Source organism: Semicossyphus pulcher, unplaced genomic scaffold, assembly GCF_022749685.1.
Source record: "Semicossyphus pulcher isolate SPU_LCO1_2020_fin unplaced genomic scaffold, fSemPul1.0.p SCAF_15, whole genome shotgun sequence".
Classification (NCBI taxonomy): domain Eukaryota; kingdom Metazoa; phylum Chordata; class Actinopteri; order Labriformes; family Labridae; genus Semicossyphus; species Semicossyphus pulcher.
This window is the reverse complement of record NW_027211659.1, coordinates 21,600,055-21,614,478: the sequence shown is the minus strand read 5'-3', so window position 1 is coordinate 21,614,478 and position 14,424 is coordinate 21,600,055. Positions and strand designations below refer to the sequence as shown.

Sequence of the window (14,424 nt, the reverse complement as noted above, 5' to 3'; positions counted from 1 at the left end):
TCGCTGTTGATCAGGTGGGCCACTTGCAGCTCCTCATAATCAGCATGAAGTTGTTTCTTCTGCTTTTGTCGGTTGGTGTCCCTGACAAGTGTGGCAATCTTGGTTGTGCAGAGAGCCTCCTCGGTGCTGTACTTTTGCAGCCGCTCTAGGTCCTCCTTGGTGTCTTTGCCCCTGTTGATATACATTTCTTTGAGGACCTTTTGTTTAGCGAGCTGCTTTTTTGTCTCCTCCAACTCAGCATCGATGAGCATCCTCTCATTCTTACGACTGCTGCAATGAGCCCTCTCTCTGTTAAGCAGCTCATTGAGCTGGCTCACATCCCGACTGAGAGTTTCCAGCTCCATCGAGTTGCTCTGCCGAGCTCTTCCTCCTGCTGTCTGGAGGTGTTCTTCTTCCCTTTGGCGGTTCTTGCTTGCTGCATTTTCTTACTCTGGTGGACTCAGTGGTAAAGAAAAGCTGCTGTTAAAGGTTGAAGATTGTTTCCGATGACTGGATGTCGTATCTATCAGTTGTCGGTCTTTGGTCTTCTTGACGAGTGTTCTTTCTTTTAGTAGTGTAACTTACTGCAGTGGTTTTCAAAGTGGGGGCCGCCAGGGGGCAATGGGGGGCCTCAGAAAATTGTAGGGAAGATAAGAAAAAATATATATATATATATATATATATATTTTTTTTTTTTTTAATTATTTTTTTTAATAACCATTTGTCCTGAACCATACAACATGTAAATTGCCGTAATCTCGGATTCTCAAATTCAGCTGCAAATTCGGCATGACGACATCATAATGACGTCATAATCTGTGTAGACCTGGCGGTTGTTATCAAGCTGCTCTGCTCCTCAAGCTTGCGTGTAGCTAGCTAGCGCAAAATGGACAGGTTTTTGACAACAAATAGACCGAAGGAGCATATTTTGTAGCATTGTCTGTGGGTTTGGGGGTCCCCAGCCAGAAGCTAATGCTGTTTGGGGGGCCTTGGCATGGAAAAGTTTGGGAACCCCTGACTTATTGAAGGGTTGGAACGATCTGACTGTGGGCGTCTGCTCTCTTATATAGGCACCTGATTTTTTCCGTTGTTCCATTTCTTCTTCTACTCTTTTTTTGCCTGCGTGTTTACATTCAAAGAATGGTCTGTGTTTATGTATGTAGAGTGATAGATAGTAGTGCTTAAGCCGCTCTGCAAAGAGTCAACACTTACTCATAATCTAAGTAATACAGAAGTATATAATGATGGCCTTTCATGGATAAGTATGGTATAAAGTATGACCCCCCTCCCGGCTTGTAATTCTCTCTGAAGCTTCCAAGTCCCAAAAGTGTTGTCCTAACAGCCCACAAGAGCTCAATCGCTGGTAATGTGTTTTCAATTAAACGGAGCGGATGACAAATAGTCCCTCAGGCAATATGAGAGAAGGCGAGTTCAGTGAGAAGAGATTATTTTATTTCTTTATCATTTGTCTGCTAAGTACAACAGTAGAGGAAAAAGTGCTCTTGTGTCCGGGGTAGGGAGTTTTAGATACTTGGAGATGATTACAGAGAAGGAAATAAGAAAAACTGAATGCGGCTTCATAAAATAAGATTTTCAGACTTTCCTCTAATGGTGATTTTATAACAGTACAATACTGCATGGTTTGAACGATCCATGGCCATCAATATGGAAATTAAAAAAGAAGTTAATGATTTGAGAATGGAAGGTCGCTCTTTAAATGGGCTGATACCAACTCACAGACATGCAACCAGTAAGGAGCTGTGAAAAGATGACCCTGCGTCATAACCAGGGACAAGAGCAAAAGAAGATTTTACAAGGTGGTCGGAGATGTTCATTTGTTACACAATCAAGTGCTGATATGTGAATTTAAACCTCAGCACGACTTAGAAACTTTGCAAAATGGGATGAAGTCAACACAGCTGCTGAAAATCAGACTTTTGCTTTTCATCGGACTTCCCAGATGGCTCATAGTCAGCCTTCACATTACCATATGTCCTGTGGGTTTAACAGCTTTGACAGCTACACTTACAATCTGTACACAAATATCAATAATTATACTGTATGTTAATAAGTTTGGCCTAGCAAGTTAACCAAACAAGTTGGTGCTTAAGTATTTCACAGTCATACTTACCCTCCCTTCCTCATCGCTGGGCTGAAGGAAGCGCAGACACTCTGAGTAGTTGGTCCATGTTTTGTTCCAGCGTTCCACAAACACCCAGGAGCCGTTGACATCACACTTCCTGTAAGCATGTCCTGTAAACATACACTTTACATGATTTTAGACATTTACAACACAGACATTAGAGCAATTCATTCAGTTGAATTGTGTCGATTAGAGCCTATTAAATCAATATTTCTACCAGCCTTAAAATATTAAAGGCCCTCGTTCCTAGTTAACCTAGACAGGTGAATTTAATTAGACTAATTAGACCTCTTCACAGGTGATACTTAACTCCCTGACTTCTCTAATAGCTTTGCTGCATCAAACCACAAACCACACCTTTTTCTTAAAGACCTTTTTTCACACAGCTCAGGTGTTACTAACAAAAATAACAATGGTTTGAGTCCACTGAGCTGCCTTAGTTTCAGGGTCCTGGCACTGCGCTTTCTGGCTCTCTGTCATACTATCTGACTGGGGCACTTGGACAGACATCACTAATGTTATTAGTAACACCTGTGCTTTTCCTGTTACAAATTAAAATGTCTGTTGATGGTGATTTAGGGCAGGAAGACCAGTGCCCTCGCATTTCTCCCATCATAGCTCCACACATCACGTCAGCCAGAGTGACTGAAAACAGTAGTGTGTGTAGTGCTTAAGTAATGTAATATAACAGACAATGCTTTAAAATGCATTGTGAAAAATCAGGTTCTGAATATTTCAGGAAGTTCAGCTTAAAGTCAATGATGCTGAAAGCAGTAATATTACAATATATCAAAAAATAAGCAGCTTGAATTTGTCTCTACATTAATGGTTTGAGTTTCAGTCTTCTAGCTGTGAAAACTCTTGGACAATAACCTTTGTGATTGAAGTCATAGATGTAAGACGGGCAGGGGACCTTGGTAACCAGTCCAGGGGAGCCATGGGGCCAACAAATAAGACCATCCCAGTCAGGAGGACACACTTCATCTGATGAGAGAAGAAGAGTGAGAAGAATTCAATATACACAATGGTTACTTTTCAGCTTTTTCTTCAACCTGTATTATTTTCTTTTGTCTGTTCACTCTTGCTTCCAGTCACTGAACGCTAACTTTACTTTGCTTGAACTCTGTTTGCTGATAAACTTAAAGGGAAGTAATTTACTGCATGTCAAGCGTGTTCTTTTACTAATTATCTAGATTATAATCTAATTATAATGTTAATGTGAATTAAATTCTTATCGCTGCCCTTCCCAAATCACTTCTAATTAAAAGCAAATCTTTTTGTGATACAAAGTATTGTTTATACATTCAGCCATCATTAAAACCAGAACTTTCTGTACTTTGACAGGAGTGAAGCCCTGCAATTAATTGTTATGACTTTAAGGGTTACGCTGTCTTGGATCCCATCAGCTACAGTCTGACAACAATATAGCCTCTGGGGACAACAGTGAACATGCCGGGAGTGTAGCTAACAATTAGCAATAAACCACTTTCAGTCAAGACTTCTTTTTCTGCATGCTGCAATGTTTACAGAAAAAGAAACTTTTTTTCTTGTGACACATTTAGCACAGACAGTTCTTAAACCTGTAGACAGTAGACAATACAATCCTATACTCAAAATGCTTACTACAAAGCATCAATTTTGCATCAGTAAAACAATATCACAGTGATTTAAAGTAATAATCTTAAAGATTTTCATAAATGTCTGTTAAGTCACTGTCTATCGCCAAATGAGGCAACACAATGGTGATTGAGCCTATGGCTCACTGATGAAAGCCTTTGCATTTGCAGTATTATGGACTGGGTGCCCGGTGCGACTTTTGCAGAAAAAATCACAACTGGCACCCAGTTAGTGACGCATTTTCCATCACCCAGCATTGGTTGGTCTTGGGAGCTAAGCGGCTGCTTTTCTGGTCTCTGCAAGTGTTGCGAGTAAACAGTAATCTACTATGGCTGAACAAACAAAGAAAAGATGGATGACTACAGATACAACTTCAAAAATAAGTGAAAATCAAAAGAAAAAGAAACAAATTGGACGCTCAGATGAAGGCAAACAGTCTAAAAAGGAAAGCAACCGTCAGCCAGGAAAATCAAGAGTTACAACCGGAGCCAACCGTGGACATCACACATGCAACACTGTCTGGATATGTGGGAAGTGTGCTCTCGCAATTACCGTTTATCGCCATGGGTGCCGCCAAAGAGAACGAAACTGAGATCTTCGAGATTATAACTTTGAGGACAATTACTCTGAAGTTCTACGTTTCTATGAACAGCTATTCTGTAAAAGCTATCATAAAACATGTTAAATTAAAAATACAAATGTTCTTAACACACATGATTATAAATTCCATGCTGTGGGGAACACGTATTGGTATTGTACTGACTTTGTTAGTAACACAAGGCAAGGCAATTAAAAGAGCAGTGATGGCCTTCACAGCTTTTACTGTTTATTTGCTGGTGCCTTGGGATGCACTTTATCTAATCTTGATGACTTTGGTCGCATTACTCATCACACTATATTACTGAAAGCACATTCCCCTGGTGTTTACACTTTATAGACCCTTTCACAAGGCTGTTGCTTCATCCAAGTTTAATCTGGATGTAGCTTTATATGTTGACTGCTATCAACTGTATACAACATGTCAAAGAAATTGCTGTCAGTGCTTATCTCCAAATGCTTCTATATTCATGCTTCCATGGTAACTGAATGTCACCTGCTTTCAACAAAAAGCATTGATCCATTTGCCGAGTCGGAGTGTAAGAATAGAGATAAGAATGTTTTTTTAAAACCAAGATAGCAGAATGTTATTTCTTCCCTCACTGCATCATTATCCTTCAAACTGCTAAATTCCCCCAGAAGGGACTAGTTTTCTGCTCCAACGTGGTGGACAGCACCATGCTGTTGCTCTGTTGGCATAAAATTGATGTACCCACATCATCTACTGATTAAAAAAACGAACTTCTGTGTGTCACCTCACTCTTCCTCGCACGTCCTATGTTTTTAATTACCACTTCATGTTGCATTTTCATCTCAGTGAGGCTTATAAACTCCAGGGTCTGAAAGTTGAGAGGCTGATTTATCAAATCCCTAGTTTAAAATGCCACACTTGTTTTAAAGTCCATTTATTATATGTATGAAATCTTAAGGTTGACTTATCCTATTCACTGCATTGTTCTGTATTGTAGTATTCATATTCTCACTATACCAATTGACTCACTGTTAAATATCTCAATAACATATTGCATATCTTGAACCTTGGCTGGCAGCACTGATTTTCAAGCAGCACATTCCGATATCTTATGCCAACAGCAGCCATTTACAGAAACGGACACATGTCTGTGGATTGTTATTGTGCAAAATATGAAACAGGACAGAAGCTGAAAGGCGGTCGTGACAACTTGAAGTGAAACAGATGTTTGAATATGCACCTCACTGATTCATCCCCTTCCTGCTCTTACCACAAAATGACTCTACCTGTGTATGTAAAATGTTAAGTGCAACTTCAAAACCAATGCTCTGTGTATTCATGAAAGTCACATAATTCTAATAATAATAATATCTGCAAAGGACAAAAACATTTTTCTTTCACTATTCATGGTCACAAAAAAGTAATTATGAATCACTGGACTGAGTTAAATGCACCACCGCAAGAAGACTGGATCACTGAAGCAATGGAGATAAAAGAAGAAGCTTTCCGGCTGCAAAATAATGACCAAGAATATTTAGAAACATGGGCGCCGGGAAAAAAAAGTACTTGAAATCAGTGTGAAAAAGAGAAATGACCAACATGACCATTGTACTTTATGCTATTTGCTCATATATTCTGCCTCATGATCTACTAAATGATTGTTATGTATTTATTATTATTATAATTATTATTAATTATTACTTCCTTTTGTAGTAATGATACTCCCATTGTAGTTGTAGAAGCCATTTTAGTCAATGGTAATTTAAAGATTTTGATGTTCTGGTTAAAAGAATTAAAATAGTTTAGTACAGAAATAAGAATATAATTGTATGGGATATATTTGATTTAAAAGAAGAAAGAGGGATTGTTTGTTAGGTTGATTTATTTGAATATAGATTTGGTGAATATTTTGGTTATGTGTGGAGTTAAGTAATTATATGGGGCAGGATGCACATGTGGGAGGAATCTTCTTTGTTCTGTGTGGAGAGAGTAGGAGTGTCACGCCAAATGTTTTTGGACCGTGATTAGAGATTGTTATTCTTTTGTTCTGGTATCAAAACGGAAATTGTGGACCTTTTCGAATGTCAAATAAACGGAAAGTGAATTCAATGGATCCATGAGTATCATGACTTATTTTAATGGATCACAGTGGACACGCGTCAAATAAGCAACGTGATAAGCTCCTACTATCTTAAGTGACATTTTTAACACCTATAAGAAATTTGCCACTACACTAGTCTTACATGATTATCTATGTGTAAGGCAAATGTATAGTGATTAATTTTTTGACTGTTGTTGTTTGAGGAGTATATGATGGTGTGGATGAAATGGATAGTGGTGGGTCTAAGTTGCGTTTTGATTCAATGTAAGAGACGCGTGTCTCTCGTCTTTTTGTTGTTGTGTGTAATAAAAAAAAAAGTAATAATTCGTAATTCAAAATATTCATCTTACGTCACCACTGAGCATTCAAGTAGATACATATTCACAAATCATGTCAAAATATTTCAAAGTTTGTGAGGATTTCATATTGCGTCAAGGGGTATTTCCAGATCAACCACAATGTTTCTATCAAAGGAAGTTACTGCAGATTTGATGCTAAACTTCTGCACTAGAAACTGCAGGCCAATGACTGGTCCTACAGAATCAACAAGCACAAGCCATCTAAATCCATTTTTTCAGAAACTTAATAAATCCTACATTCTTAATCGTTTACACTTGATGTTGTCTTTTCATATACACTGCTCAAGAAAATGGAATTAAGGAACACTTAATCGTCACAGTATAACACCAAGTCAGTCAAACTTCAGGGATATCAACCTGTCCATTTAGGAAGCACAAGTGATTATGAATCAATTTCACCTGCTGTGGTGCAAATTAAAGAGACAACAGGTGCAATGGAGAGGCAAAAGCAAGACAACCCCCAAAAAGAGAATGGTTTTGCATGTGGTGGCCACAGACAGTTGCTCTCTCCTGATACTTTCTGACTGATTCTACTTTAGTTTTGTGTTCTGCTAGTGTCCTTGTCACTACTGGTAGCATGAGGCGGTACCTGCAGCCCAATCAGGTTGCACAGGTAGTCCAGCTCCTCCAGGATGGCACATCCATACGTGCGGTCTCAAAAAGGTTTGCTGTTTCTCCTAGCACAGTCTCAAGAGCATGGAGGAGGTACCAGGAGACCGGTTGTTACACGAGGAGAGCTGGACAGGGCCGTAGAAGGGCATCAACCCAGCAGCAGGACCGATATTTGCTACTTTGTGCAAGGAGGAACAGGAGTAGCACTGCCAGAGCCCTACAAAATGACCTCCAGCAGGCTACTGGCTTGCATGTTTCGGACCAAACTGTTAGAAACAGACTCCATGAGGGTGGCATGAGGGCCCGACGTCCTCTAATGGGACCTGTGCTCACAGAACCAGCACGGTGCAGCTCCATTAGCATTTGCCAGAGAACACCAGAATTGGCAGGTCCGCCATTGGCGCCTCGTTCTCTTCACAGACGAGAGCAGGTTCACACTGAGCACATTTGACAGACGTGAAAGAATCATGGAGATGCCGTGGTGAACGTTATGTTGCCTGTAACATCGTCCAGCATGACAGGTTTGGCAGTGGGTCAGTGATGGTCTAGGAAGGCATTTCCTTGGAGGGCCGCAAAGACCTCCATGTCATAGCCAATGGTACCCTGACTGCTGTTCGGTGCCAGGATGAAATCCTCCAAGCAATTCTTAGACCTTATAGTGGTGCAGTGGGCCCTGGGTTCCTCCTGGTGCAGGACAACGGCCAGCCTCATGTGGCCAGAGTGTGTAGGCAGTTCCTCGATGACGAAGGCATTGATGCCATTGACTGGCCCTCTCATTCCCCTGACCTAAATCCAATTGAGCACCTATGGGACATTATGTATCGGTGCATCAGATGCCGCCAAGTACCGCCACAGACTGTCCAGGAGCTCACTGATGCCCTGATCCAGGTCTGGGAGGAGATCCCCCAGGACACCATCCACTGACTCATCAGGAGCATGCCCAGATGTTGTCGGGAGTGCATACGGGCACGTGGGGGCCATACACACTACTGAGACACATCATGAGTTGTCATGATGACATTCACGCAAGTTGGATCAGCCTGTGATTTCAATTTTTTACTTTGATTTTGGGTGTCATTTTGAATCCAACCCTTAATGAGTTGATGATTTTGGTTTCCATTGACCGTTGTTGCATCATTTTATTCTTAACAAATTATATAATGTACATCAGTAAAGATTTTCCACTTGAATTATGCATTCACCAAGATCTGATGTTTGATTTAAGTGTTCCCTTAATATTTTTGAGCAGTGTAGAACAGAGCCTGTATGTCCCAATAGAGGTTTTATCTATTCAGAAGATAATAGTTTTTGACCTTGAGTTGATTATATTTCCCACTAGTAACTGAATTAAATTAACACATATAACCATGTATCATGTTCAATATCTTTTTTAATAAGTTTTTAATCAACTGAATATTATGAAAATCCACAGTAGACTGCAGCTCATAAATGCTAACGTTACCTGCTAACCATGCCAATGCCCATACTGTATTTTATTATCAAGACATCACAAAAGAAAAGAGAAACAATAAGACACATTTGTTCTCGTTATATGCAAATCCTGAAAGGGGAAATTATGGATTTTTTTTCCTAGACCTCTTCGCATTGCCTACGGATGAGAGGGGGAAGCGAGAGGACAATGATGTGGATGATGAGCAAGTCCTGGCAAGATTCCAAAAGCAAGTATGATATTCATATTTCAATTCATTTGAGGGTAATTTAAAAAGAAACACTTGCTTATCGTAATTATATTATTAATTAGTATCCATTATGTTTTACTTATTCTATTCTTACGTTGTTAATTATTTGCATTATAATGACATCTTAGGAGCCTAGCAAGTTTAACATCTCAGCATTCAGGATGCTTTAACTGTAGAAGTGTCTTTAGCAATAATCTGTGTATTTATGAAAGTCACATAATTCTAATCATATCATATCTGCAAAGGACAAAAACATTTTTCTTTCACTATGTATGGTCACAAAAAAGTAATTATGAATCACTGGACTGTGTTAAATGCACCACCGCAAGAAGACTGGATCACTGAAGCAATGGAGATAACTGGACTGGAAAAAGAAGCTTTCCGGCTGCAAAATAATGACCAAGAATATTTAGAAACATGGGCGCCAGTGAAAAAAAAGAAATGACCGAGTGTCTTTAGCAAGATGAGCAAACGAGGAGAAGAAATGTTCGAGCTCAAAGACAGACACTGCAAGAGTCATGAATCAATTGGATGTATGACAGAATTGCAATGTACATTATATGCACATTTGTCAATCCAAGGCTTAAGTTGGGGAGAATTCTAATTATCTCTCTTACAATTCATGGGTTTCAGTACATACATGAGATCCTTCAAAAATGATGAGTGGAGACACCTCCATATGACTCAGCTAGCAGCCATTGGGCTCACAGTAGGGCTGCAACTAACAACTATTTTGATAATTTCTACGATGAATCGATTATTAATCGGATAAAAAGAAAAGCTCAATTTTAGTATTAACATTATATTGAAAACACAAAAAATATTATATCTTGTACAATGCAGTGTTAATATATCAATTATGTAACTCATTAATATCTTGTTGATTTACTTAATAATTTCACATGAAAAAGGAAAGTACAGACGAGGCCAATAAAAAAGTACGTTGGGGATGCAGCCATGAACTGAGGATAACAGGGAAATGTAACTAACCAAAATATATTTAATCAGATGTGAATAAATAAAAGATTCACTTTAGTCTGTCTCTGACTAACGGCAAGCATTTAAAAACTCCATAACGTTATGTTATACTCCAGTGTCTGTCCGACCAAATTTCAGCTTGACCAGTGGTGTAAGGTTATTAACAGCTTTATTACCACGGTCTATTGTCTTCCGCTGCTTTACCAGCGGCCCGGCTATGGGCTCATCACAAAACAGAGAGGAGAGAAAAAAGACGGTTTCAGTCCGTTATGTTTGTTTTTAAATGAACGTTAGAAACCGCATCCGTGCGTTTCACTAATCAACCGGAGGCAGACACATCATCTGCACTGCACAACAAACGGATAATACTCATTGAAAAATAATTCATGTTTATCCCAAAGAAGACCGGAGATGTTATAACTTCCTGTAATTCATCACGTGAGCTACACAAGCCACGGCATTGGCTGGCTGCCCCCAGTGACGTTTTCACAGCACACGCCGTGCATCATAACAAAGACCGAACTAATCGATGATGAAATTTGTTGCCAACTATTTTAATCATCGATTTTAATCGATTTATCGATTACTTGTTGCAGTCCTAGCTCACAGTGCACCATTTTATCTGTGATTGTAAGATAAACTTACATATAATACTCTTACATGTCAAAATTATTTCTCTGTCTGCAAGCAAAGTTACAAAAAAAAAGAAAGCATCTTGCAGCCTGCAAGCAGCTGCATATACTCTCAAGGACTTATAAAGGTCTATCCAAGTCTGAGAAGTCCCAATATTTCAAATGAAAAAACAAAGCCTCGTGATTAAATAATTATAATAAAAAGATTGATTTAAAACAATGTTTGCATTTCTGTTAACTAAATTGTATTCATAGATTTTCTGGTATGGTTTCACAAGGCAGCAAGGATAAGCACCGAAATGCAGGCAAGCAGGGAGATGGAATCAGGAAGAGGAGGTGGCAAAGCAAAGGCACAAAAGAAAGATTGATGAGGTGACAACTGACTGTTGGAAAAGAGGTGCAATACATGTAATCATTGAGTGATTGGGGAAATGACACAATTGAGCAGATGGTGTTCGAGTCCAGTGACAGCTGGGATTGGGTGAGGGCATCAGGTGGAGAATGACAATGACTGCAACGTGTCATAGAAATGGACAAGGGCCAGGGGAAGTAAGGAGAGGCTGAGGGCAAGGGGAGAGCTGCAGAGTGGGCAAAATTAAAATTACTAAGGCAGCTTTAGAGATACTAGAGTTGTTAAATTTGGTATTTTTCTACAGGCGTCATTGAGAAAACTTTTTCTGGAAATCCTCATTAATATAACATACAAGTTGTTCTTCTATTTTAAGATATTTTCAATCATAATTCATTGTTTAAGCAGAGTCTCAGCACAGCACAGTAGTACAGGAGTTATGGTTTGTGCTGTAACTGATGCTGTGGTTGCTTGACAAAGAACTATACGTCACACAGCTCTCCTTCAGTGTTTGTTGTAGTATTTAAAACATTGATAGCTTTCAGATCCCCCAGTCTGGCAGAAGAAAGCCTTTAAAGTTGCTGTCCCTGTGCTGTGCCAAATTCTATACCATCTGCTTCTCCTGCACTTTTCTCAACCTGCAAAGTGGATGAGGATTTTGGCAAGGGCTGGATGTCATTTTATAAATTCTCTGAGGAAGGTGTTCATTGCTGCAGTTGCAACTTGTTTATTGTTATTTGTGTTGCGCAAAGTAACCAGCTGTTCACCAGAGCTGTAGACGGGACAGAGCCAAAAGACTTACCAAATGACTTTATTGGAGTTATTCATTTATCAAAATACAATATTTGTTTAGTGACAAATGACCAAGAATGCTGTGTCTGTTACCATGATGTTAACTATATTGTGATATACACATTAGGGCTGCACTATTATTTGAATATTAATCCCAATAATAATTTTGGCTTATCCACGATTAAATAATTGATTGAAGGTCCGTAAAAAACTCAGCTGCATATCAAATCAAATCAAGTGCTCCCTAAACTAACAGCCACTCCCCCAGGGAGCGATCGAGAGGTTCTGGTTTCACTTTTGGGGGAGTTGGCATGTCATGTTATGAGTGCTTAGCTTGCAGCAGCAGTTTAGAGTCCAAGCGTAAACAACAGAGACTGGTGTTTCGGTTCAACAAGTGACCATGCTAACTGGTATCTTTCAGCCGAATGCATCTGTATGTGTCGTACCTACAGCAGCTGTTGAAAACGGGGAAGAGAATACGTAGCTGTCCTTGTGAATGCCTCTTTGTTATTTTTCATTACAACCTCAAATTACACTTAACGGATTCATCTTTGACGTGTTGGTTGTGCAAAAGCATTTTGACCGCTGCTTATTGTTAAGTTAAAACAGGAAGAGAGCAAGTCACTCTTAAACATCAGCCCCCCATAAATGGCTCATCAATGGTTGTTTGGACATATTTTGGGTTTAGGACCAGAAGCAAGCAAGTCAAGCAAGAAAAAATATGCAAAGAGTGTATGAAACCTGTGTCTGCGCCGCAAAGCAACAAAACTAACTTGTTTAACCATCTGCAAAAACATCACAAAGTGCAGCATGATGAGTGTATGAAGACCAAGAGGAATAATGTCGCTACTCCCCATCCTTGTCCTGCGCCAAGACAGACATCTAACAGCATGACAGCCTATCCACCCAGCTCCCAAAGACAGACCGAAATTACCAATTAAATTTGCATTGCATTTTGCCTCTAGAATATTCTTCAATTTCTTCAACATTCTTCAATTCAGGGAAAGAACCTAATTTTAAGTCTTAGTTTGATGCAAAATAATAATAAATAATCATGATTAATTATCATGATCTCAATATTGATTAAAATAATCGTGATCGTGAATCATGAGCCCTAATACAAAAGCAACAGAATATACAGAATCCTGGTTTAAACTGGGTCTTAGTTCACATTACATAACCTGCTTTAAGGCTTATATAATGCATAACTGAAAGGAACAGAGCTGTGTCCCCCCTTTGAGTCCCCTGAGCCTACCATAGAAGAAGGTTTAAATGCACTCGTGTTCCTCTGACAAACTGACTCTAACCCTGAACTGTGCAGGCATGGTGAATAAAAAGAAGCCAGCCGTAGAGTTCCTATACTATGATTCACCATGGCATTGGAAAAATAAAGTACAGCGGTGTACAGTGGATCCATAATGAGTGCCAATGCAGACCATGACATTTCTTTAAAAAACACAGCAGGAGTGATGAGGCAGTCTGAGTTTTAAAGAAGAAAAATTTAAGGCTGCATTATGTTTTATTGATTTCACTCATTCACCTTTTAGAATATTTGAATTTCCTTAACAGATGATAGACAGATGCTGGAATCCTATTGTAAATGGTAAATGGCATATGGACTGTACTCATATAGCGCTTTTACACTACATGTAACATTGACCCTTTCACACTCACATTCACACACAGATGGCATAGGCCAAAGTGCCAATCATCTTTCGGTATTTATACTCATTCATACAATTTGGAGTTCAGTGTCTTGCCCAAGGACACTTCCACATGTGACTGTAGCAGTCAGGGATCGAACCACCAACCTTCCGATTGAGAGACGATCGATAGCTGCCGTGTGTTTCATTTAGTTTTTTAAATGTGCTTTTTCAGCTATATCCGCTCTGACAGCTGTGACTCGGACAAGTTACTGGAAGCTGCAATTTAGGTTGAAAAATCAAACAGATAAGAAATAATGTACTTATGGACGTATAAATGTAAACTTAAGAATCTGAACTTTTAACAATGATTTTGTGATTTACAGTTGAAAAGGCTTTAAGGTAAGAAGAGAGTTCACATTTTTAGGTGTTTATTTTACAACTGAAAAAAACAAACTAAACAGCACTTAATAAAAAGCAATAGTTTCAACATGTGTGAGCTCAAACATAGTCACTCAAATGCTGCAAAAATACATGAATAGTTTGGACCAATTTTAAAATCTTAAAGTCTTTTCAGCTGCACCACAATCATCCTCTCTCAGAAATATTTACATCATTTCCAGCATGATACCTAACTATGATATGAAGGTTGAATTAAAGTATTAATAAGTGTTCTATGTGTCAGTAGTTTCATACAGGTGAGTTTAATTTAAACAGTTATATAACTACATTAATGTATGCCTATGTTTGGTAGCTGCCTTAATCAGTGTAGCCTAAAGATGTTATCCTGAGCTCAGGCTGCATCACAAATGAGCAACATTTGAATCTGCAGACAAAGATCTCCTTCTCCGTTGTTACATTGATCAAAGATTGCTTATAAAAATCTAAATATTTAAAGTAGTTAAGTAACAGTCAAATATCCCACCACTGTTTAGATATTTTAAAATACTT

The 14,424-nt window shown here is 39.0% G+C and overlaps 1 protein-coding gene across 1 annotated transcript in view; it reads right to left on the bottom strand.

Moving 5' to 3' along the window:
• Positions 1-14,424, bottom strand: part of pth2ra (parathyroid hormone 2 receptor a) — a 90,721-nt gene that overhangs the window by 58,283 nt on the left and 18,014 nt on the right. The window contains exons 4-5 of the mRNA XM_069663501.1: positions 2,996-3,106; positions 2,111-2,232 (exon numbers count right to left, since the gene is read on the bottom strand). Of these exons, the coding sequence (XP_069519602.1) occupies positions 2,111-2,232; positions 2,996-3,106 (233 nt within the window). The remainder of the gene's footprint in view (positions 1-2,110; positions 2,233-2,995; positions 3,107-14,424) is intronic.